General features: G+C 44.7%; 1 protein-coding gene and 1 long non-coding RNA gene across 2 annotated transcripts; one reads left to right on the forward strand and one right to left on the reverse strand.

Moving 5' to 3' along the window:
* Positions 1–351: 351 nt before the first annotated feature.
* LOC120687896 (polyubiquitin-like) lies at positions 352–21230 on the reverse strand. The gene is made up of 7 exons (XM_039969982.1): positions 21207–21230; positions 20641–20749; positions 20299–20423; positions 2294–2396; positions 1929–2124; positions 1193–1259; positions 352–783 (listed from the first exon to the last, which is right to left on the reverse strand). Exons 2-7 carry the CDS (start codon positions 20744–20746, stop codon positions 730–732), a joined length of 651 nt encoding a protein of 216 aa, XP_039825916.1. The 5' UTR covers positions 20747–20749; positions 21207–21230; the 3' UTR covers positions 352–729.
* Positions 15839–16623, forward strand: LOC120687897. The gene is made up of 2 exons (XR_005680902.1): positions 15839–16189; positions 16276–16623. It is a non-coding gene; the product is annotated as an uncharacterized LOC120687897 (long non-coding RNA).
* Positions 21231–21293: the final 63 nt, after the last annotated feature.

The following is a 21293-nucleotide window of genomic DNA, read 5'->3' on the forward strand; positions in this document are numbered from 1 at the left end:
AGCCAACCCATAATCAACGGCGTCTCGTACGCGATCGGTGGGTCGGTGGCCCAGCGGTTTGTCCCTCTGGTATCATCGTTTGCACAGAACATTATCCCAGTGAACACCATGTTAACAGTCAACTCAATGAACTATTCTTATTTGGATCCAAGTGCTAATTGGTGAAAGTGACAAATTTTAGCACTACTATATCCAAGAATGCTAATAGAGTGGGTTTAAGTTTAGCCAAGACTTGAAAATTTTAGTAAAGGTACAAGTGCTAATAGGTGCTAAAGTTTAGCACTCAACTTTAGCCCCTCCAAACATACCCTAAGTCCACTACTTTAGCATCTAGCTTAATAGAAAAATTAATTGTAAGTAGAAATATCTCTTTGGCCATATAATCTGTATCATCGTCTGCACAGAACCTCATCGCGGTGAACACCATGTTAACAGTTAACTGAAGCATGGCAGTGTGGTACCAACTACATGAACAGAGTAACCGGAAGCCGGAATTTCAAAAGGCAGAAAAACGGAGCAGCATACAAAGCAGGGAAGTGATCATCCCACAGCCAAGAGAGTTAAACTACCATATCAAGCTATCAACTACATTAACCATGCCGTCAAGATAACCCAAGCATTCAGAAGAGTAGTCGATGTTCAGTATCCAGGAGGAATTTTGTGCCGCAGCAAAGCTTTAAAAGACTGATGATCTGATATCAAACGGAGACAGTTGATTCAACTGGTGAGTCAGGTGCAGAACCTGAAACAGTACTTGAAGTGCCCCAGCTTCCTTCGCCTCAGCTGAAAACAATACATTTGGACACAATATAGTATTTATCAGATCAAACAATGAAAAGGAATTAATATATGTATAGATACATACACATGGAAAACTCAGAACATACATATATTGCTTTGTTACAAAGTACAAATTCATAAATGTGAAGAGCATTTCTGTTGAGGTATCAAAACTTAGACAGTACCCAAAACTTAAAATGTATAGATATTACCCACCATAAATTTAAATCTAAAGCAGGCATAACATAAAAATACGAAACTGTAAAACATCAATCAAGGTCTAAAATGCTAGGTGTGGACGTTAGAATCTAGGGCACATTTTTTGTAAGTAACAACCTAGAGCACAGTGATTTCAATGTCACTAATATCTAATATGGCAAATAGGATAGGGATGGAATGAACTAACGCCCACCTGGTTGCTGTGGCCACACTTCTTCTTGCGGCAGTTCCTGGCCCCAGGGGGCAGGGTAGCATAGCATCTGGAAGGAGAAAAATGGTTAATAAACATATGCTTTGTCATGTCCATTGCAAGGACAAAATGATTTACCAACTTTTTGTGGGGAATTATTAACCAACTTATCTTATCATCTAAGCCAAGAGACATACAAAACATGCAAGAATTGCAGTTTAAACGAATGTGATTTTTTAGGGAATAAAACGAATGTGATTTTAGAGCTTGTTCAGGTAACTTGCACATCTAATTGAGTAACCAGTTTTGTTTCCAGATATAGTTTAAATAATCACAAATGCTTCGATTTCGCAATGCATAATAAGTACTCAATAACAGATTAACGAACCAAACAATTTCTGCAGTTGCAGCAAAGTACTGACTGGGAAATTGGTTCGTAAGGTGATTTTGTGGATTCAACTAATTCATCATTCCTGACATCCAATGGACCTCAAAACCATGCAATTAACTTGCCAGCATGACGAACAAGGGACCTGATTGAAAATTACAACTCAGGCATTGTAAAAACTAAAAAAGGACCGATCCATCCTACCAGTGACAAACAACCGCTGGACTTAGAAAACACTAGAAACAATGCAGCAAATCGATCATTGCAGTCACTCGATTAAGTTTCACAGATCACGCAAACAAATCCATACAATACATGGTGCATGTGCATCTATGAGTACAGAGTACTTACTTGCGGCAGATCATCTTTTTGATGTTGTGCTTGTACACGAGGGCGCGGAGGTTTGGCTCGATCCAACAGTAGCCGCCGAGGAGGCCAAGCTCCAGGTGAAGCGTGGACTCCTTCTGGATGCCGTAGTCGGCCATGGTGCGGCCGTCCTCCAGCTGGGTCCCCGCGAAGATGAGCCGCTGCTCGTCCGCAGCGACACCTACAAGCACACGACGACCGACCGATTGAGCACGGATCGAGCAAAAACCTAACCAAAAAAATTGACGCACGCGGGCAGCCGAACTAGTAAAAGCAAGCGAAGCAACGCGAGGTGGAGCACGATGCAGCGGCCAACAAGCTAAGGCAACAACACAGATACACGCCAATACCTTCCTTGTCCTGGATCTTAGCCTTGACGGCGGCGACGGTGTCGCCGCCCTCAACCTCGAGGACGGCGGTCTTCCCCGCCAGCGTCTTCACGAAGACCTGCATCTCCTCGATCTCGCTGGAGTCCTCGCCCTGGTTCGACGGATCGATCGCTTGGTGATGGCAGTGGGAGTGGAACCAAAGGCAGCGCCGCGGGTGTGGCCCTTATATAGCCGCCGGCGGCGACGCCCACCCGCAACCGCAAGGCCCGGTACGTAGCGCACCCGCAAAGTCACCGTGGAGACTGGAGAGGAAAACCTTAGCTGCCAACCTGGCGCTCAAACGACGAAGTCGCCGTGACACTACGATGGTTAGGAACGGTAACCACCTGTATTAGCGCGCTAATACTCATTTGCCTCTCACTGAGGCGTTGTTAATTACTTCCGGCCCAGATCGGCCCATCTAGCAGTAAGAGCAACTCTAGTCACTACTGGAAACCGAACATCGCCGAGTGCCGGACTCTTTGCTGAGGGTCTTTCTTCGGGCACTCGGTAAAGTAGTGCGTTTGCCGAGTGTCAAGAGGAACACACTCGGCAAAGCCTCCGCACTAAAAAAAAAACATCTTTGCCGGGTGTCCTCCGCTTGACACTCGGCAAATGTTGAGTTTGCCGAGTGTCAAATGGCAGACACTCGGCAAAGCATATAAAATATGGTTTTCCTCTTCTTATATAAATACATATGTAGTGTCACAATGATTTAAATACTCATAGTTTTACATTTGAAATTGTAGTCAAGGATTTAGATAGGCCTCCATTTTGATAGTTTTTGCATCCGAGGTCGTTTAGAAAATTTAAATTTCAAATTTAATGGATTAGAAATTGTTGGAGAATTTTTAATTTTTCAAGTTTTCGTTGACAAGATTATTTTAAACAAAAAGGTTGTCAACTAAATAGTTTCATATATTTTTGAGATATATAACTTTCATTTTGGTTGTTTCCCGTCGAAAGTACTTTTTAAAATATTAAAATTTCAAATTTACAACATTCAAACATGCTTTTCGTTGGCAAAAAGACTTCAAATCAAAAAAATTGAACTACAAAGTTGTACAACTTTTCCAGGCGAACAACTTTTATTTTGGTTTCGTGGCCATCTGATGAAGTGGTAGAAAAGTTGTTCACAAAATCAACAGCTCTCCGGTAACGTTTTCAAAACGTAGTCGAGGAGTTGTTGATTTTGTGCCCAACTTATTTACCACTTCATCGGATGACAATGGAACCAAAATAAAAGTTGTTCACCTTGAAAAGATAGACAACTTTGTAGTTCAAATTTTTTTTGATTTGGAGTCTTTTAAGGGTCAAAAAATTGGTTTGAAATTTATGTTTGACGAGTGCTTAGAGGAAGACACTCGGGACAAGCTAGGTTTGCCGAGTGTCAATGATATGGCACTCGGCGAAGGGTCATTTGCCAAGTGCCCCATCTCTGCACTCGTCAAACCTAGGCCTTTGCCGAGTGCCAGATCACGACACTCGGCAAACCACCGCAATATACTGCCAGCTCCGGTCAACTCCTCTCCAGTCGCGACGACGTGCAAAACAGAACACGGGCGCTACCACCCCCGCTCCCGGCACCACCACTGGCCCTACCACCGATGCCACCGCATGCCACGCGGCCGCCGGTGCCGCCCCGCTTCCACGCGCCGCCCCTGCTTGAGACGTGCACAGGTGAGGATCTCTCCGATCTTAGGGTTAGGATTTGGGAGATTTGGGGATTTTCATTATGGCGCGCCGACCGCCGCTGCCCGCACCGGCCGTTGCTGCCACGCGTGCCAGCTGTGGCTGCCCCGTGCGCCGCCGCCGCCGCCGCCACACCTGCTGGCCGCCGCGCACCGCCTGCGCGGCCCTCACCGCGCGGTACGGCTGCTAGCCGCCCCGCGACACCGCCGCCTCCTCACCTTAGCCTCCGCCATCTGCTCTATCCTCCTCCACGACGGCCTGACTCTTACCCTGGCGTCCTACCTCCCCGCGGCCATCGCTGCCCTTCGTGTCGCTGGGCCTGCAGACCTCGCCGCCACCGCCGCCTCCGCCCTCGCCTTTCTGCTTGCAATACTCCTGCCCCACATCCCATCCCCCTCTTCATCCCTCCTGCCCGATGTCTCCCAGCCTCGATGCTGCAGCCGATTGGGATGCCATGGCGGCTCATCTGGAAGCTCTCCTCGCGGCTTCTGTGGACCAGCGAGCCAAGGTGAGAAAACCGGCAAGGAATATTGAATTTGCAAGAGACATTTAGCAAACTTGCTCATCATTTACCATACAAAGAGTTAGAGCATCGATCGAGGACACCATTGGAGCTCATACACTCAGATGTCTTCGGTCCAATCAAGCAAATATTTATTGGAGGAATGAGGTACATGGTGACTTTTATTGATGACTTCTCAAGGTACGTCTGGGTTTACTTTGTGAAAGAGAAGTCTGAAGCTTTCACAAAGTTTAAGGTGTTTAACGAGAAGATAGAAGGTGAACTCATTATGAAAATTCAATGCCTCCGCACTGATAATGGAAGGGAGTATCTATCAAATGAGTTCACTATCTATTTCAAGGAGCACAAAATAAGAAGGCAATTGACATGCCCTAATACTCCACAGCAGAATGGAGTAGCAGAGCACAAGAATTGTCACCTTGCTGAAACTTGCCGAAGTATGCTCCATGCAAAGAATGTGCCTAGGAGATTTTGGGCTGAGTGTATGAGGACGACAGCCTATATCATTAATAGGCTACCTCAACCAAAGTTGGGATTCAAGTCTCCTCATGAGTTGCTATGGAAGGTGAAGCCAGTAGTAAGCCATCTCAAAATATTTGGTTGTGTCTGCTACGTGTTTGTGCCTGATCACCTAAGGAGCAAGTTTGAGAAGAAGGCAATTTGGTGCATTGTTGTCGGATATGATGATGCACGAAAAGGTTGGAGATGCTGCAATCCAACCACAGGAAAGTGCCACACCTCAAGAAATATGGTGTTTGATGAAGCTTCAGCTTGGTGGTCACCTGAAAAGTTCGAGTTACCTAATTCTAAAGGATTGGAGGAGGTTCCAGAAGAAATACTAGAAGATGAGGAGGAGGCACAAACTCCAAATGAGAAGAAATCCTAGAAGATGAGGAGGAGGCACAAACTCCAAATGAAGATAAAGAGGGTTCATCAGTGAAAGCCAAGAGCCCATGGAAGACCGACATACATCATATGACACCGGAGGACCCCCAATTGCCATAAATGGAGCTTGAGGAGCCTATTCAAGAACTACGGAGGACAACAAGGAAGATCAAACCTAATCCAAGGCATGCAAATATTGCCTTTGTCGATGAGCATATACTTACTGAGCCATCTTCATATGAAGAAGCGTCAAAAGGTCCTCAGTGGCATAAGGCAATGGAGGAAGAAATGAAGGCACTAAATGATAATCAAACATGGGATTTAGTGCCAAGCAAATGAAGTAAAGTCTATATCTTGCAAATGGGTCTACAAAGTAAAGACTCATCCAAATGGCTCAGTTGAAAGGTATAAGGCTCGACTTGTGGATCGGGGTTTCTCTCAACAGTATGGGCTGGATTATGAGGAAACATTTAGCCCAGTGGCAAAAATCACAACTGTTCGATTCTTGCTTTCATTGGCTGCTTGTAAATTTTGGAAGTTGTGCCAGATGGATGTCAAGAACGCATTCCTACATGGCGAATTTGATAAGGATATCTATATGGAGCAACCAAGAGGTTTTGAGAGCGAGATCCACCCCGAGTACGTGTGCAAGCTGAAGAAGGCTCTCTATGGCTTGAAGCAAGCATCACGAGTATGGTACGGAAAGATTGGTGAGTTTCTTATGCATAGTGGTTTTAAAGTCGCTCCATCAGACTCTAGCCTATTTGTGAAGACCAAGGATGGTAGACTACCAATAGTACTAGTCTATGTTGATGACTTAATCATCACTGGGGACTATTATGGGGAGATACAAAAGACAAGAGAAAATCTTTCAGACCGGTTTCAAATGAAGGAGCTTGGAGAGTTGAAGCACTTCCTTGGACTTGAGGTGGAGCGCACAAAAGAAGGGCTATTTCTGGGTCAACAGAAATATGCCAAGGATCTTCTACAATGGTACGTGATGATTGACTGCAAGCCCATGTCTACTCCTATGGATTCCAATGTGAGGCTACAAGAAGAGGAAGGGAAGGACTTGGAGAATGTGACTATGTATCGGCAACTGGTCGGGAGTCTTATCTATCTTACCCTGATTCAGCCAGATATCTCCTATCCAGTTGGAGTGGTCAGCCGATACATGAGCAATCCAAAGAAGCCTCACCTTGATGCAGTCAAGCGCATTCTCAGATACATTAAAGCCACCATCAATTTTGGTATTCTATACAAGAAGACAAAGGATTGCCAGGTGATGGGATATTGCGATGCCGATTATGCTGGAGATTGTGGCACACGACGATCAATCGCAAGATACTTCTTCAGTCTTGGGTCAGGACCCATATCATGGTGCAGCAAGAGACAACCCACTGTGGTATTATCAAGTACTGAAGCTGAGTATCGATCAGCAGCAATGGCAGCTCAAGAAAGCACCTGGCTTAAGCAATTGATGGAGGATCTTCATCAGCCGACAAATTATCAAGTATGGATTTTCCGTGACAACTTATCCTCTATACGCCTAGCAGAAAATCCAAATTTTCATGCAAGGACCAAACACATAAAAGTCCACTACCACTACATAAGGGAAAAGGTCCTTAAAGGTGAGATCGAGATGGTGCCTACAAAGACAAAATAGCAATTTGCTGACATCTTCACAAAAAGTTTAAACAAAGCAAAATTTGTCAAGTTTCGAGAAGCACTCGGCATAGTCTGCAAAAACAAGTCTGGATAGAAGTTTGCCTTGAGGGGGAGTGTTGGAAGAATGCAAGGCAACCTTCTAGAGTATTCTCCACAAGGCAATAAGAAGGTATTTTCAAGGAGTACTCTAGAATTAGTAATAAACAAATTAGAAAACCTTGTAATATTTAGGAATTCTCTAAAAGGGGGGACACATGTCACCACCCAATGATCTGCCTTGGCCTATAAATAGAGGACCCCTCCTCCTTGCCATGCCATCCATCCAAGAGTATGGCAGATGAGAAGGTGAGTGGTTGGATAGCCACAAAGAGAGAGTGTGTTGTGTACTCTTGTGTAATACTATTGTGTTATAATAAAACAAGTGTTTTGTAAGTGTTAGTCTCCCAGTTTCTAAGTACTTAGTGTATAAGTTATGATCTATCGTAGGTTGGCTCTGCCACCCGGGATCACAAAGGGTCTGGGCTTCATCGTAGGAAGGCTCAGCCTACCGGAAGCCAGTTTCATCTGTTGGTAGGCTCTGCCACCCGGAAGCGAGAAGGTGGCTTTGCCGTCGAAAGGACCTTATACACTAAGTAGATAGAAATTGAAAAGGCTAACCGACTCTAGAGTGAGTTGGTGTGTCTTAAGTGTAGGTCCTCAGCTTAGTGGGTATTTGGGCCACCTCGATTCCCAACATTGGATCTTCTCCCTTCACCACCAGAAACACCTCCTCCAAGCCCTCCACCACCAGAAACACCTCCTCCAAGCCCTCCACCAGCTCTACCCATGCCACACCTTCCTGAGACCCATGGATTTGGCTCCAGAGGGAGAACTGGTATGTTCGACTACCAGAACAATTGGGGGACAAAGTATCATGATGGTGGTGGTGGAGCAGTGGAGAGCCAAAACATCACATCATTTCAGTTATTGCCCCCGAGGTCGATCACACCAATCTGTTTGGGTAGGCACAGTCTATTTCAGTAGGATCTATTTCTGTACTGGGTGATTCAAGGAACATGAATTCTGAGATATTAGTAATCAGCTTTCAAAAAAATATTGGTACCGGTATGTTTCATATATTTTTTCAGTCTGTTCGGTGGAATATTTAAGCTCAGATCCTCAGGATAATTCTCAACTTCGTTTATGCCCTGAATAATGTTCCTCTTTGTGTTGTGGATTGATGAGGACATCTGAAGAATGTTCTTGTGTTGTTTGCATGTGGCCATGACTTGTCGATTGATGTTAGAGCAAGAATATTATGTATGTCGATGCCTGTGTTTTTATTAGAATAAGTAAACATGTATGTTTGATATTTACTATCTCATTGATTGTCATCATCAGTACTAGCATGCTCAGGATCCTCTGGATCAATGGCATTAGACCAATCTACATGCCTCAAGGAGCACGATGTTTTTTCGTTTAAGAGAAAATCATACGATATCAGTACTTATGCATCACATGGAGTATAATTTCTATTACCACATCCAGTACGTAAGTGAATATGATTTACTAGCATGAGAGTAGTGTTGCTGGCGTGAAAGAAACTGGATTTCATAGAGGTCTATCCATTAAAAATGATAACTAGATAGTCATAACATGAGCACGAGTAAACAAGCAACATCTCACTTCTGGCTAGTGACTACAGCCAGCTTTGGAACAGAACATAATGACAAGCACCACAAGTGTGTCACACCCGGTTTATGAAAGAAACCGAATGCATCCCGTATGTATGCCAGTATCAAGTTCCGTAAACACGATAGACAAATAAAGTGAAATATCATTACAGTGACATAACAAAAGAGAGTATATAAGAACTTTATTACATGACCGATAGTCTTAATCTTAATCGAATAAACAATGTCTCAGAGTAACAGCGGAATCTTCATCAGCACAGGCAGTTGACTGGGAGACATATGCCTAGAAATCTTCGAAGTCTTCAGGATGCTCCGGGCAATTATTATCTTGGTCTAAACAGTGTTTATGTAAGGGTGAGTGCACTTATGGTTGGTACTCAACAAGTGGTAGGGAAACAACTATATTATAGGCAAGGCTAAACCAAAGGTATGGCTGACATGGTTTGACTGCGATAAGCAATTTTATTTGGTCAAATTTTATTAGCAAGCATTAACTAAGTGTAAGTATATACCATTAACTCAAGTAAGTAAAGAGTAACAACAACAATATCATAATAACCATCGATTTAGATCATCTTCAAGTTCAATTATCATGTGAGGGTCCAAGCCGCTCATGACCATGAGCACGGCTGATATATCAGTTTTACACTCTGCAGAGGTTATACACTTTCCCCACAATTCGTATCCTCCTGTGTCGCCCGGGTTTGCAAGGCCCTTAAACACTTCCTTTGGTGAGTGGCGAGAGGTTCACTACGGGGCCTTTACAAAGATTCCCTAACGAGTAACAATTCGCTAAGGTTTCAAGCCAAAGCAGAGCATAACCCTCCCTAATGGTTAGCACCTTAGCTAAGGCTGCTACCCCAAGAGGACCGGGCTATACCCCATCGATGCATCTCCTCTTGCCCTTTCGGTAAGACTGTCACTAGCTAGAGTTTCTAATTAGTTGACCAAGACCAGAACTATATAGTATTGTGGTTGCACTATTTTTCTGGGTGGTTCTCCATGTTCCAATTAAAGTATATGATCTTGTTTAACAATAATAACCAGTGAACATGAGTAACTTTTGTTGCATTTGTCTCAATATCTCTAACCATGATCTAAGTATAAGCAACTAGCAAAGCTACCCAACATAAATAAAGTAACCCAAGTTTGATCAAGGATAAATAAAGTAAACTAGGCATATCCTTAATTGGGTCCCCATCATATCATAGACTCATACATGCAATAAAGTAAATGTGAATAATTTGTGAATTATTTGGGATAATGAGCACAATCAAAGGCCACTTGCCTTCCTCAAACTGTTGCTGCTGCTCCGCGTCTTCAAATACTTGCTCGGGCTCCTGCTCGAACTGCGTATCGTCTATCACACACGTTCATACAAGCAGACAAATGCAATAAATAAGAAATAGTACACCAATCAATATAAAAAGTACAAAACGACATTACAGAACTGTTCTACACGTTGCAAAGATCGCGTGAGCACAAGAATCGTTTAAAATGGAGTTAAAACGAGAAAGTTATGGCGAAAACATGGTTCTAGGGGCTTATTTGAGAAAGATTTGAAAGAACAGGGGCTCTGAGTAAAGAAACTAAGATCTAAAATGTAATTAAACCTTGTTTACAGGGGCTAGCAAGCAAAATATCAAGCTAAGCACGGTGGGTTCTATTTTATAAAAATGCAGGGACTAAAACGAAGATAAAAGGGCTATTTTGTAATTACTTTTGAACTACGATGGACGGTGGGTTGATTCCATGAAAACCGAGGGGCTCTTTATCAAAAGGGGTTGGGTTCACCGGTATGTGTTGGACCCGGGTCCAAACAAATCTGGGCCATAGGTTTTAGATCTAGCGGCTCTAGATTAAAACGGATTGGATCTATCCGATCCGTTGGATCGAGATCGGGGGCGTTTAGTGGCGACATTGTCGCCGGCGGTGGTTCGCGAACACGCGAATCCGGCCGGGGTTTTGGCTCGGGTTTGGTCGGGGAGAACGAGGGCGAGGCCGCGAACCCAATTAGGGCATCGACGTGGCGAGACAGAGGCCGACAAAGGTGTGCGGCGGTGAAGGGCGGCGCGGGCCGGAGTTTGTTCCAGCGAGCCATCCTGCGCGAAACAGAGGGGGAAACAAGGAAAGGAGGGTCCAACGTCTTTACCACAACGCGAAGCTCCGGGGCGGCGAAGGCGTCGAGCAACTGCGACGGAGAGACATCACAGGGGCGGCGGCCCCGAGCTCGAGCAAAGGCGACAGTGTGGCTAGGGTTTAGGCGAAAGCGATGGCGGCGACTTCAACAGAGGGGTCAAGAGGGGTCCATGCGGCGCTATAAATAGGGCCAGGGCCTCGGCATGCGAGCCCAGGCGTGGGGAGGTGTGGCCGGGTCGGACTCAAGCTCAAGTCCGGCTCGATCAAAAGGAGGCAACCCCGACAAGCGGGGCCCGCCTGGTGGTGAAAGAAGGAGGGGGAAGGCGGACCAGGCCGGGAAAAGGAAGTGAGCCGGAGTTGGGCCGTGCGAGGAAAGGAAAGAGAGAAGGAAAAGAGAGAAGGAAAAGAGAGAAAGAAAGCGAAAAAGGAAGTTGGGCGGGCCAAAAGAGAGAAAGGGGAAAAGAGAATGTTTTGCATTTTTCTGAAATGGATTCAAACAAATTCAAATTGAGTTCAAATTCAGGAAATTCAAATTCAAGTTGAACTACAAGCAATGAAGTAATGCAAAGGCAGCATGAGATGCACAAAGCCTATTTAACCTTATATTTCATTTTATGGCTAAGTAAAATATTTAAATTCTCGATAAATGCTCTAAATTCAAGATAAATTTAAATAAAACCTTATCGAACCTATACAAATTCAATTAAATTTATTTAGGTTCCTAAATTGAAAATTAGGGTGTTACAAAGTGGCAAGTGACTACAGCCAGGTTTGGAACAGGATAACACAATGATAAAGACCACAAGTTCCGAGTGACTACAGCAAGGTTTGGAACAAGAACACATAATGATAAACACCACTGGTGCCAAATATTGATGTTATCATGCAACATAAGAACTTGGCATTTCATCTTTGCCTCCTCGGTGTTTTCCAGCAACAGGGTGTAAAATATGACCTGGGCAAATGCTACATCCAAAAACTGGTGCTGTTTCGGGACCATCTGCACAAAGTAAGCAACACCATTAATTGCCAAAGTGACTAATTTGTGCCAAATGAGAAAATTGCAATGCCTTCAAAACTGTATGAACACAATGGCAAGCTAAGTCCGATGCAACAATCAGTTCAAGGGAACATAAACTACACGTGAGTAAGGAACATAAACTACACGTGAGTAAAAGACCTGTAATGAATCAACAAGCAGCAAATGATGCATCCAAGAATGCTCAACAATACTGCACATCATCAACATACATAACAAGAAAGCAAATCCTCAAAACATGGCAGTCTTTTGTGGCTCATCTACACATGATGAGAGCAAACAGTAAAGAAACTGACTACAAATTAACAATGAACAGAGAACAGACCTATTTGCAGCCACCAAAGAAAGAATAACATACACAGAAATATGAGAATAGAAAGAGAATTCTTCAAAATTAGCACACCTGGGTCCATCTTAATGCAGGAGACACATGACATGTTTTCCTTCCCTTCTGGGCCTATTTTCAGTTCAGCAAAGAATCTTTTGTGACTAAGGAAAGCATGTCTTGTGTCCCCTTTGGGTTTTGCAATGAAGTTTGCATGCATCCACTGGCCATTATAGAAAAAGGCTTTGCTGTCAACTGCTTTTACCAGCTCATGCTCATCCTGTTAGCACAGTGGGGTATCAGACAATGCAGAGAGGAACTAATGAACACAAAAAGTTTTAAAAAGACCAGACCTCATTCAATCGGTTGTAGTGTTCCAGAGCAACTTTCGCACATGCAGGGGTCCGCCATGATATATCATACACAGGTTTCTCCCTACATACAACAGCGGATACAACATCATTATATCAATCATGCAACTGTACATTTCAACAAAGAAGAAAATTTCCCTTCATATCGCAACAAAACAATTCAAAACTCATCTTCAAAAAAGGACTGTAATTAAAATCCCTGGAATTGCTAGGTGGTATTCTCATCAGTAGCCTGCATTCTGAGCTCAGAAGCAATTTGCCATTCTGGACGTAGAAAAGGGATTATACAACACACAACTGTTAATGCCAAATCAATTAGCACTCATATTTTGCTGATACATCAGTCATGTATACTTCAGATGGATATATACGGTATTAGCTGTTATGTTCAGTAGGAAAAGGCTATCTGGATATCTCGTAACTTCAAATGCCAAAGTTATTCTATAAGGTTCAGAATAATAATCTGGCTTAATACCCCATTTAAAGTTAGAGATGAAGACAAATGTTCAATTTGAACTGTTCCATCACTTGACAGCATGAGATGGATGACCAACCAAAGCTCATATGTTATATATCATATATGTTTCAATGTTTTTTTTGAAGCAAATTCGGGGGGGGGGGGGGGGGGGGGGAGTTCCCCACCTACTTCATTGATTAGAAATGGATTGTTTTGGTTACAATATACTCCTGGCATACCAGGGAGAGATTACAGATGAGTGAGGGAATTAGATTTTGGAGAGAAAGAAGTCCCGCCACCGTTCAACTTGTAGTTTGTCAGTAGAGTAACGATGTTTCCACGCTTCACAATCTTGAGCCACGCGGCGAATAGTCACCGTGGACGTTTGATCTGCCCTGTCAAAGATGAGAGCATTCCGTGCTTTCCAAATGTGCCAAAGAATAAGCAGAATCATGTCGATGTGGATCTGATCAGGAAGAGGAGCTCTGACGCCGAACAGCCAAGGCGTCCGAGGAGTAAGCCCGCCAGTGTCAATGTGCAAGCGATCCCAGATAGCCCGAGCACGAGGGCAACGAAGGAAGAGGTGATCGTCCGTTTCAAGTTCAGTGGTGCAGTGTTCGCACATGGAGTCCTCCAGGGCACGGATGCCACGGCAGTGGAGGTGAGCTCTGGTGTTCAGTCTGCCATAGAAGAGCAGCCAGCCGAAGAACTTGACCTTGATTGGAAGCTTGGTGCTCCAAATCCGCATGGCGTCGGGTTCGTTGGCGTCGTCAGAGTGGAGGATAGAGTAAGCTCCACTTGAGGTGAAAGGAGCGTTAACAGGATGAATCATCAAACGCCGGTCAGCCGAGCCGGTAACTGTGACTTGGGCAATACAGTCAGTTAGAATCCGGAGTTCAGCAGAGGCAGATATATGTTTCAATGTTTCATAACAGTTCTCACTGTTGACCTGTTCCAGATTGTATCACTAAACATATGCACACCGTTGGTGAGAATATCTTGGTTTAGATCAACGTGGCCCAAACATCCTATGGAATTGTTCTCATTCTGTCAAACAAGTCAATTCGCATCTCTTTTTTTATATACAAGGAAAATGTTAATGACTTTCTAGTGTACAATAGGATGGAAAATAGAAAAAAGTCTACTTAACCCTCGGAAGTTTGAGCATGTGTCTAACCTACAACTCGAACTATAAAACCGGGTGACCAACACATTAAACTTTTGAAAACAGGGCAGGAAACCCCCTGGGGTGGTATTGCCTACGCGGACGCCAGCGTGACCGTGGTTTACACGGTGGCACTGTGGTGGGTTACTGACTTGGACTGATGGTTAGGCCCAACCTGTCAGGAGCGCCCCCCCCCCCCCCCCCGTTTCTCTCCCTCTCCATCACCTCCCTCATCAGTCCTCACTCCACGAGCCTGATAGCCTCTATAGTCCTCCAGATCTTCGTCGCCCTCGAGGCCGCCCCGGGCGATTCGATGCATCCTTGCCCGCACTTCCTCCTCCTCCTCTGCTTGGCCGCGCTACTGCCGCTAGCCTCGCCCTCCGCCAACCCTGATGTGGTGCTGCTCCTTGCCAAGGTGAAGCCGATGCTACAGGGCGCGCGGCCCAACACGCAGCTCGCCACCTGGAACGCCTCCACGCCGTTCTGCCTCTGGCGGGGGCTCCGCTAGGCCACGCCCAACAGCCGGCCACTCTGCTGCGACGCCTCCGCTGTGGTGCGCAACAACTTGTACGAGACCGAATCCTTGGGTTTTCTAGAGTTGCAGTAGATGACACAACCAAAAACTTCGAGCCTCTTTGTGATCAAGGAACCCATGTTCCCCAATCCGATGATGCCGACACGCTTGCCGCCCACCCGAAGCCATAAATTTTTTAGATTTTATTTGCAATGGTATACTCCCTCCATACCTAAATTAGTTGTTGTTTAGAATAGAATTATGCTTACCAAGGAGCGATTAATTAGAATAGAGTTTTCCTGTCTTCCCTATTAAATAGGGTTGCGGTTGCATTCCATACGAGAAAATTGCATAGTTCAAATGGCAAGTGCAACGATGTGTTAGGGCATGTACAACGGTTAGACAGCATCTGTCTATTTGTGTCCAGATGTGCAAAATCATCCTACGTGGCATGAATTAAATGAGTGAGAGTCTTGCCGTCGTCTCGTTCATCCACGGCACTTGCGCGTGCTCCGAGGCCAGTCGTCGACGCCCAGCCAGGGTTTTATTTCCCAACCGGTAACCGCCGGCCTCCGGTTCCGGTTTACCGGACCGGTTTGACCGATTATCGGTCGGAACCGGTTGAATTCAAATCCAAATTCAAATAAATTCAAAATTTCCCGTGCAACCGGTTCCGACCGGTTTACCGGCTGGTTTGACCGGTTGACCGGTCGGTTTGATCTGTTTGAATTCAAATCTAAATTCAAAAGCTCTCGTGCAACCGGTTTACCGGCCGGTTTGACTGGTGGGCCTTAATGGGCCGGCCCATTTTTTTCTTTTTTTTTTATTTAACTTTAAATCCCCGCAAACTATACTAAATAAACGAATTTTTGAGAAAATTTAATACCATTAGATTCATCACAACTTGAAGTATTTTTAAAAATTTTTTAAAAATTTTTCATTTTTTAAATTTAAATTTAAATTTTGAATTTTGGCCGGTTGGATACCGGCCGAAACCGGAACCAGTCCGGACCGGTTTGACCGGTAACCGGTCAAACCGTACCGGTTCCCACCGGTAAGGTTAACCCTGCGCCCATCACCGTTGTATCCTTCCGTTCCCAGTCGTCGACAGCGGCCGGATCCCATGAGCGCGGACGCTCGCGCGCGCGGGTGTTGGATTTTGCCGGCCAGTTCGCGCGCGAATGCTCCCCTTTATCCACATCCCGCTGGCTTGCTCGTCACAAGCTCTCCTCATCCGCGGCATCAACCCTAGCAGCGGCGGCCAGCACCATGGGGAAGCAAGAGAAGGCGGCGACGGCCTCTACTCCTCTGCTGCCCCTTGAAATCGAGCGCCACAACCCTGCGAGTGGGGGAGCAGAGGTAGGATCGAATCTTTTCTCCAATCCCTCGACTAGAGCTACCCCGCCCTTTGGAAATCCTCTGATCTGGTAAGCTCCAAAAGCTGGTTTCGTGCCCTTTTCCCCCCAATCTTTGGTTCGTTGTAATTTGTAAAGGGAAGATTTGATCTTTGTAGGTGATTTGGGGGTCGGAGCCTTGGAGGCTTCTTGATTTGCGCCGTGGAGGCTTCTACTGGTCACTGTGAGGCCAAGCACTTGGCTTATTTCATTTGTTTATGTGTTCATTGACTGGCATCAGTTGCAGCGATCTTTTTTTTTTGAGGGATTTATGGCCATGTGGAGCACTACAACGTTAGGCTGAGCGACAAATGGTCTGTCGGAGATGCTATTGCTCATCCATTGTTCTGACTGTATTTCTGCTGAGAATTGAACTGTATGAATCGAATCATTGCTTTCTATCCATGTAAATATATATTATATACATCATTATTCTAAGAGTTATACGAATTATTTGATATATTGTATATTCTCTCATGTATACAACACAATGGCCACAAAGTTCAAATTATGCACTAGATCATCATGATTTATGTATCAAAAAGTGAATTAAATATTTTACAGACAGCTAAACAGATGACTCATTTAGGGGCGGAGTCTCGTAGAGGCCAAACTGGGCTCCGACCCCCTTGTCTCGGTAGAAATTCTCTAGGTCCAGTACCGGTCCAAGGCCAAAGCATAGCAATTGCTCAACATACGCATACACAACAATGTCGTAGCAGGCAGCGTCAGCGCATCTGAACTAGCCCAAGGCCCAAGCATGAACTGAATTTCACTTGCTTTCTATAATCGGCCTCCCTACAATTAACTTCACCCTCCGCCACTGGACTCATTGTATAAACTGTCTGTTTAGCTGTCTGTGTGTGTTAAATAGACAGCAGCTGTTTGGACTGTTGTACATGCCCTTAGCCCCGTGACGCTGAGTTTTGCATGGTGGCTTGATTTTAAAGGTTGGGGATTTTTTTTCCATTTCACTGTTTGGGCCGTGCGTAGCGAGCGCCCTTTGGATTCTTGGCGCTCAACTAGGCGCCATTATTTTGTTGCATGGTGCCGTTTTGCATGCCAAACGTCTGGGACATCTCCGACTCCGAGTCCGGCACCATCTTCGAGTCCTCCATTGAGTGTCCAATATCAGAATTCCTTGTTTAAACGGGACATCTCTTTTGATTGGGATTGGGAAACGGACGACCCCTGCTTACATCTCACGCTAACATTCTATGACATATGGGCCAAATCCTCTAAATCTATATTGGACCCACACGTCCGTGTTTCGCGTAACTAAATCGCTTCGTTCCTCCCCACCCGTGCTCCCTTTTTCTCTTTCCCCTCGAAGTATAATAACAAAAAAACTTCCAAATACTTAAAATACTCCCTCTATCCCGTAAAAAATGTCGTTTCATAAAAATTTAAACACATTACTAATTAAAAAAATAATTTGGAGAACCAGTTCCGGATGGAGGTGGCCACCATCAGCAGTTACTAGAGTATAGCCGGAATTCAACCTTCAGCGGCACCTTTAAAAGACGAGAAAACATAGCAGCATACAGAGCCCGGAGTGTTCATTCAGCCAAGAAATGAGTTAAACTACCATGTTAACTAGCATTTCTTAACCATGCTATCAACATAACCCAAGCATTAGCGTAGTCCATGACTCCATGTTCAGTATCATGGAGCAACTTTACACCGCGGCAAAACTAAAGAAGACGAACTAACTCCAGTACTGAGATATTTGATTCAACGGAACCTGTACCGTTCGTCCCTGGACTTCTTCAGCCTTATCTGAAAAGAACAAATCGGGCAAAATACATCAGACCAGACAAGGAAAAGAAGATTGATCACTGAAACTACAACAATGCTATCGTCAGCCGCTATGTCTAAATAAATAATTCTTAAATAAGAAGAGCATTTTGTTGAGATACTGAGCACAGACTCATAGTCTGGGAACGTCGTTCCAGACAGGAACGGGGAACATTTTCGTTCCCGCAGTGTAAAAATCCATCCCAAACGCCGTTCCTCATTCCATATTCCTCGTTCCTTGGTCCGTCGTTCTAGAAACTTTGGTGACTATGAGCACAGTATGCAAAACAATAAATCTGAAACGCACGCCGGCGCGCAACATACAACCAAATCTGAAACTGGGGAGATATGGATCATAGTACATACCACATGAACCAAAATATAAAGCAGGATTACATTTCTGAACAACATCAAGCTCTAAAATGCTAAGCATGAGCTTGAGTACCTAAGCTAGAGCACAGTGATGCCAAGTTGCCAACTAATAGCAACTCTGAAAAATTAACCGCAAACCGTACTTGGAGTCAGTAATAAGGCCAACAGATGCCGATGGAAGAAACAAAGGCTCACCTGGTTACTGTGGCCACATTTCTTCTTTCGGCAGTTCTTGGTGCCAAGCGGCAGGCGAGCATAGCATCTGAAAACAAACATCGTGAATATTGCCATGTGCATTACAACGACAAACATCGTGAATAAGATTGAAAAATGAACGATAACAGTAATAAATGATACTATTTTTAAAAAGCATATAAAGTTACTGGTAGCCGACTATAACCTCAGCCGTTGCAGCAAAATAATGAACTGTTGACAGGGAAATAGGCAGCCGCAAACAGATGTAAAGTTTTTTTTTCCCCATAAGGTGATTTAGAGGTTCAACCAATTAAAAACCATCCATCCCATGAACCTCAAAAACCATGTATGCAACTCATGGGGAAGCAAAAAAGAATTACGCTGCCTCTAAAAGGTAACTGCTTAACTGATACAAGCAAATCCACGCAAACTCACTACAAATCCATAAGTGTATCTACTCTAGCTATATATAGTATATGTGCTTACTTGCGGCAGATCATCTTATTGACGTTGTACTTGTGAGAACCGTCCAATTTGATACTATTTTAAACAAACCGCCGGTCATTATCATCCAGATGAGAGTTAACACGTGTTTGCCGGAGAGCGTGCCACGTGTTATCCCACATCTAGAGACACGAATAACCGACAGGTCATTCATCCAAAATAATATCAAATCCGGTAGTCCCACTGAAAACTACACCTCACAAGGAGTCTAACAAAATTTAGTTTGAGATTTTTCTAGCAATACACAAATAAATAAGCATTAAACTCACTTTTGCAAGATAAAACTATAGATAAATCTATAGCAAGGTAACATGCAAAACAATATTTTTCCTAAGTAGATCTAAACTAGAGGAATCCAACAAAATAAGTTTCATAATTTTTGGATATCGGTACAATTTTCTATGCATTTTGCAAGATTGTAGACATATATAAACATCACAAATCTCTAGCATAATTGCTAAATGCATAGAAAATTTTACCGATCTCCAAAAATTATGAAACTTGTTTTGTTAGATTTCTCTAGCTTAGATCTACTTAGGAAAAATATTGTTTTGCATATTACCTTGCTATAGATTTATCTATAGTTTTATCTTGCAAAAGTGAGTTTAATGCTTATTTATTTGTGTATTGCTAGAAAAATCTCAAACTAAATTTTGTTAGACTCCTTGTGGGGTGTAGTTTTCAGTGGGACTACCGGATTTGATATTATTTTGGATGAATAATGTGTTGGTTATTCGTGTCTCTAGATGTGGGATAACATGTGGCACGCTCTCCGACAAGCACGTGTTAACTCTCATCTGGATGATAATGACCGGCGGTTCGTTTAAAATAGTATCAAATTGGGCGGTTCTCACAACGGGTATCAGAGCTAAGGTTTCATGAAGTGAACCTAAAATTGGCTTAGTGGGTTGAGAGTCAAATAAAATTTGACTACTTGCACTAAGATTTACTTTGGTTGAAAATTTGAACTTAAGGTAAAATGCTAACTTTTTTTCTTTGTTTTAGAGCTAATTCTTTCTTACTGCTTCACTCGTTTAATTAAGACATGCTTAACCCCTCTTGTCTTCGTGAGTAGCGGGAGCGTAGGAAAACCCCTTTATCTGTTGGAAACCTTTTGAGCCTTTTACTAGGGTTGAGAAGGTGAGAACCACTCATTGCCCTAAGTGCTAGTAGGAGGGTTGTAGCGCTGGTGGACAATACGGTTGTTTTGGGTCCTTACAGTACTTGTACGCGAGGGCCAGGAGGGTTGGCGAGATCGGCCAGCAGACGTAGGCGCCGCCGAGGAGGCCAAGCTCCAGGTGAAGCGCGGAGTCCTTCTGGATGACGTAGTCGGCGATGGTGCGGCCGTCCTCCAGCTGCGTCCCCGCAAAGATGAGCCGCTGCTGGTCCGCGGCGATACCTGCACTGCACGCACACAACGATCGGTGGAGCACAGCCACAGATCATCATTCTTCAAGCACAACCCAACCTGACTACCTGAGCATAGATTGACGGCGTCCTTTTCTGTTGCACTTGCACGAGGGCAAGGAACCCATCGAAGCAAATTAAATTGAGCAAACTAACACGGAGATCACACCGCGAGATAGGCATGAAGGAAGGTTCCGGCGTGCCCGTACCTTCCTTGTCCTGGATCTTCGCCTTGACGGTGGCGACAGTGTCATCGCTCTCGACCTCGAGGATGACGGTCTTCCCCGCAAGCGTCTTCACGAAGACTTGCATCATCGTCTCCTCCGCGATCTCACGCACCGGTTCGATGGATGAAGCGGAAACCAAGGCTCGGCTCGGCGGGCTTGGTGCTTTATAGCCGGCGGCCACGGGCACGGCCGCATCTACCAGCAAGGCCCGCCGGTAGTAGCGCGGCCGCCAACGGCGCCAAGTTACCGGGGTCCGGGGGGAAAGGAAAACCTAAGGTGCCTACGTGGCGCTGGTCACTAATTACTATGTACAGCCCAGATCGGCCCATGGGTCATAGGGGAATCCTGACTTTCCTAATTCTCTAGAGCTCTGCGCTCTGCCCGCTGCTTCTACTGACTGTGAACGCCCGATGCCGGGCTGCCGGCCCAAAGATTCAATGGCTGCGTCTCTGTTCGTACTTCGTAGTCGACCTTTGGAGCTTTACCAAGCATGCCTCACACCTGCTATAATAATTCAATGCAGTCCTTAAGAGGTTAAGGACAAATACGCCTATCCCTTTATCTTTTTGGCGAAACCTTTTATATGTTATTACATCCACCGAGAACTATATAGTTTTAAGTGTTTAAATGCTGCT

The sequence above is a fragment of the Panicum virgatum genome, chromosome 9N (assembly GCF_016808335.1).
Source record: "Panicum virgatum strain AP13 chromosome 9N, P.virgatum_v5, whole genome shotgun sequence".
NCBI lineage: Eukaryota > Viridiplantae > Streptophyta > Magnoliopsida > Poales > Poaceae > Panicum > Panicum virgatum.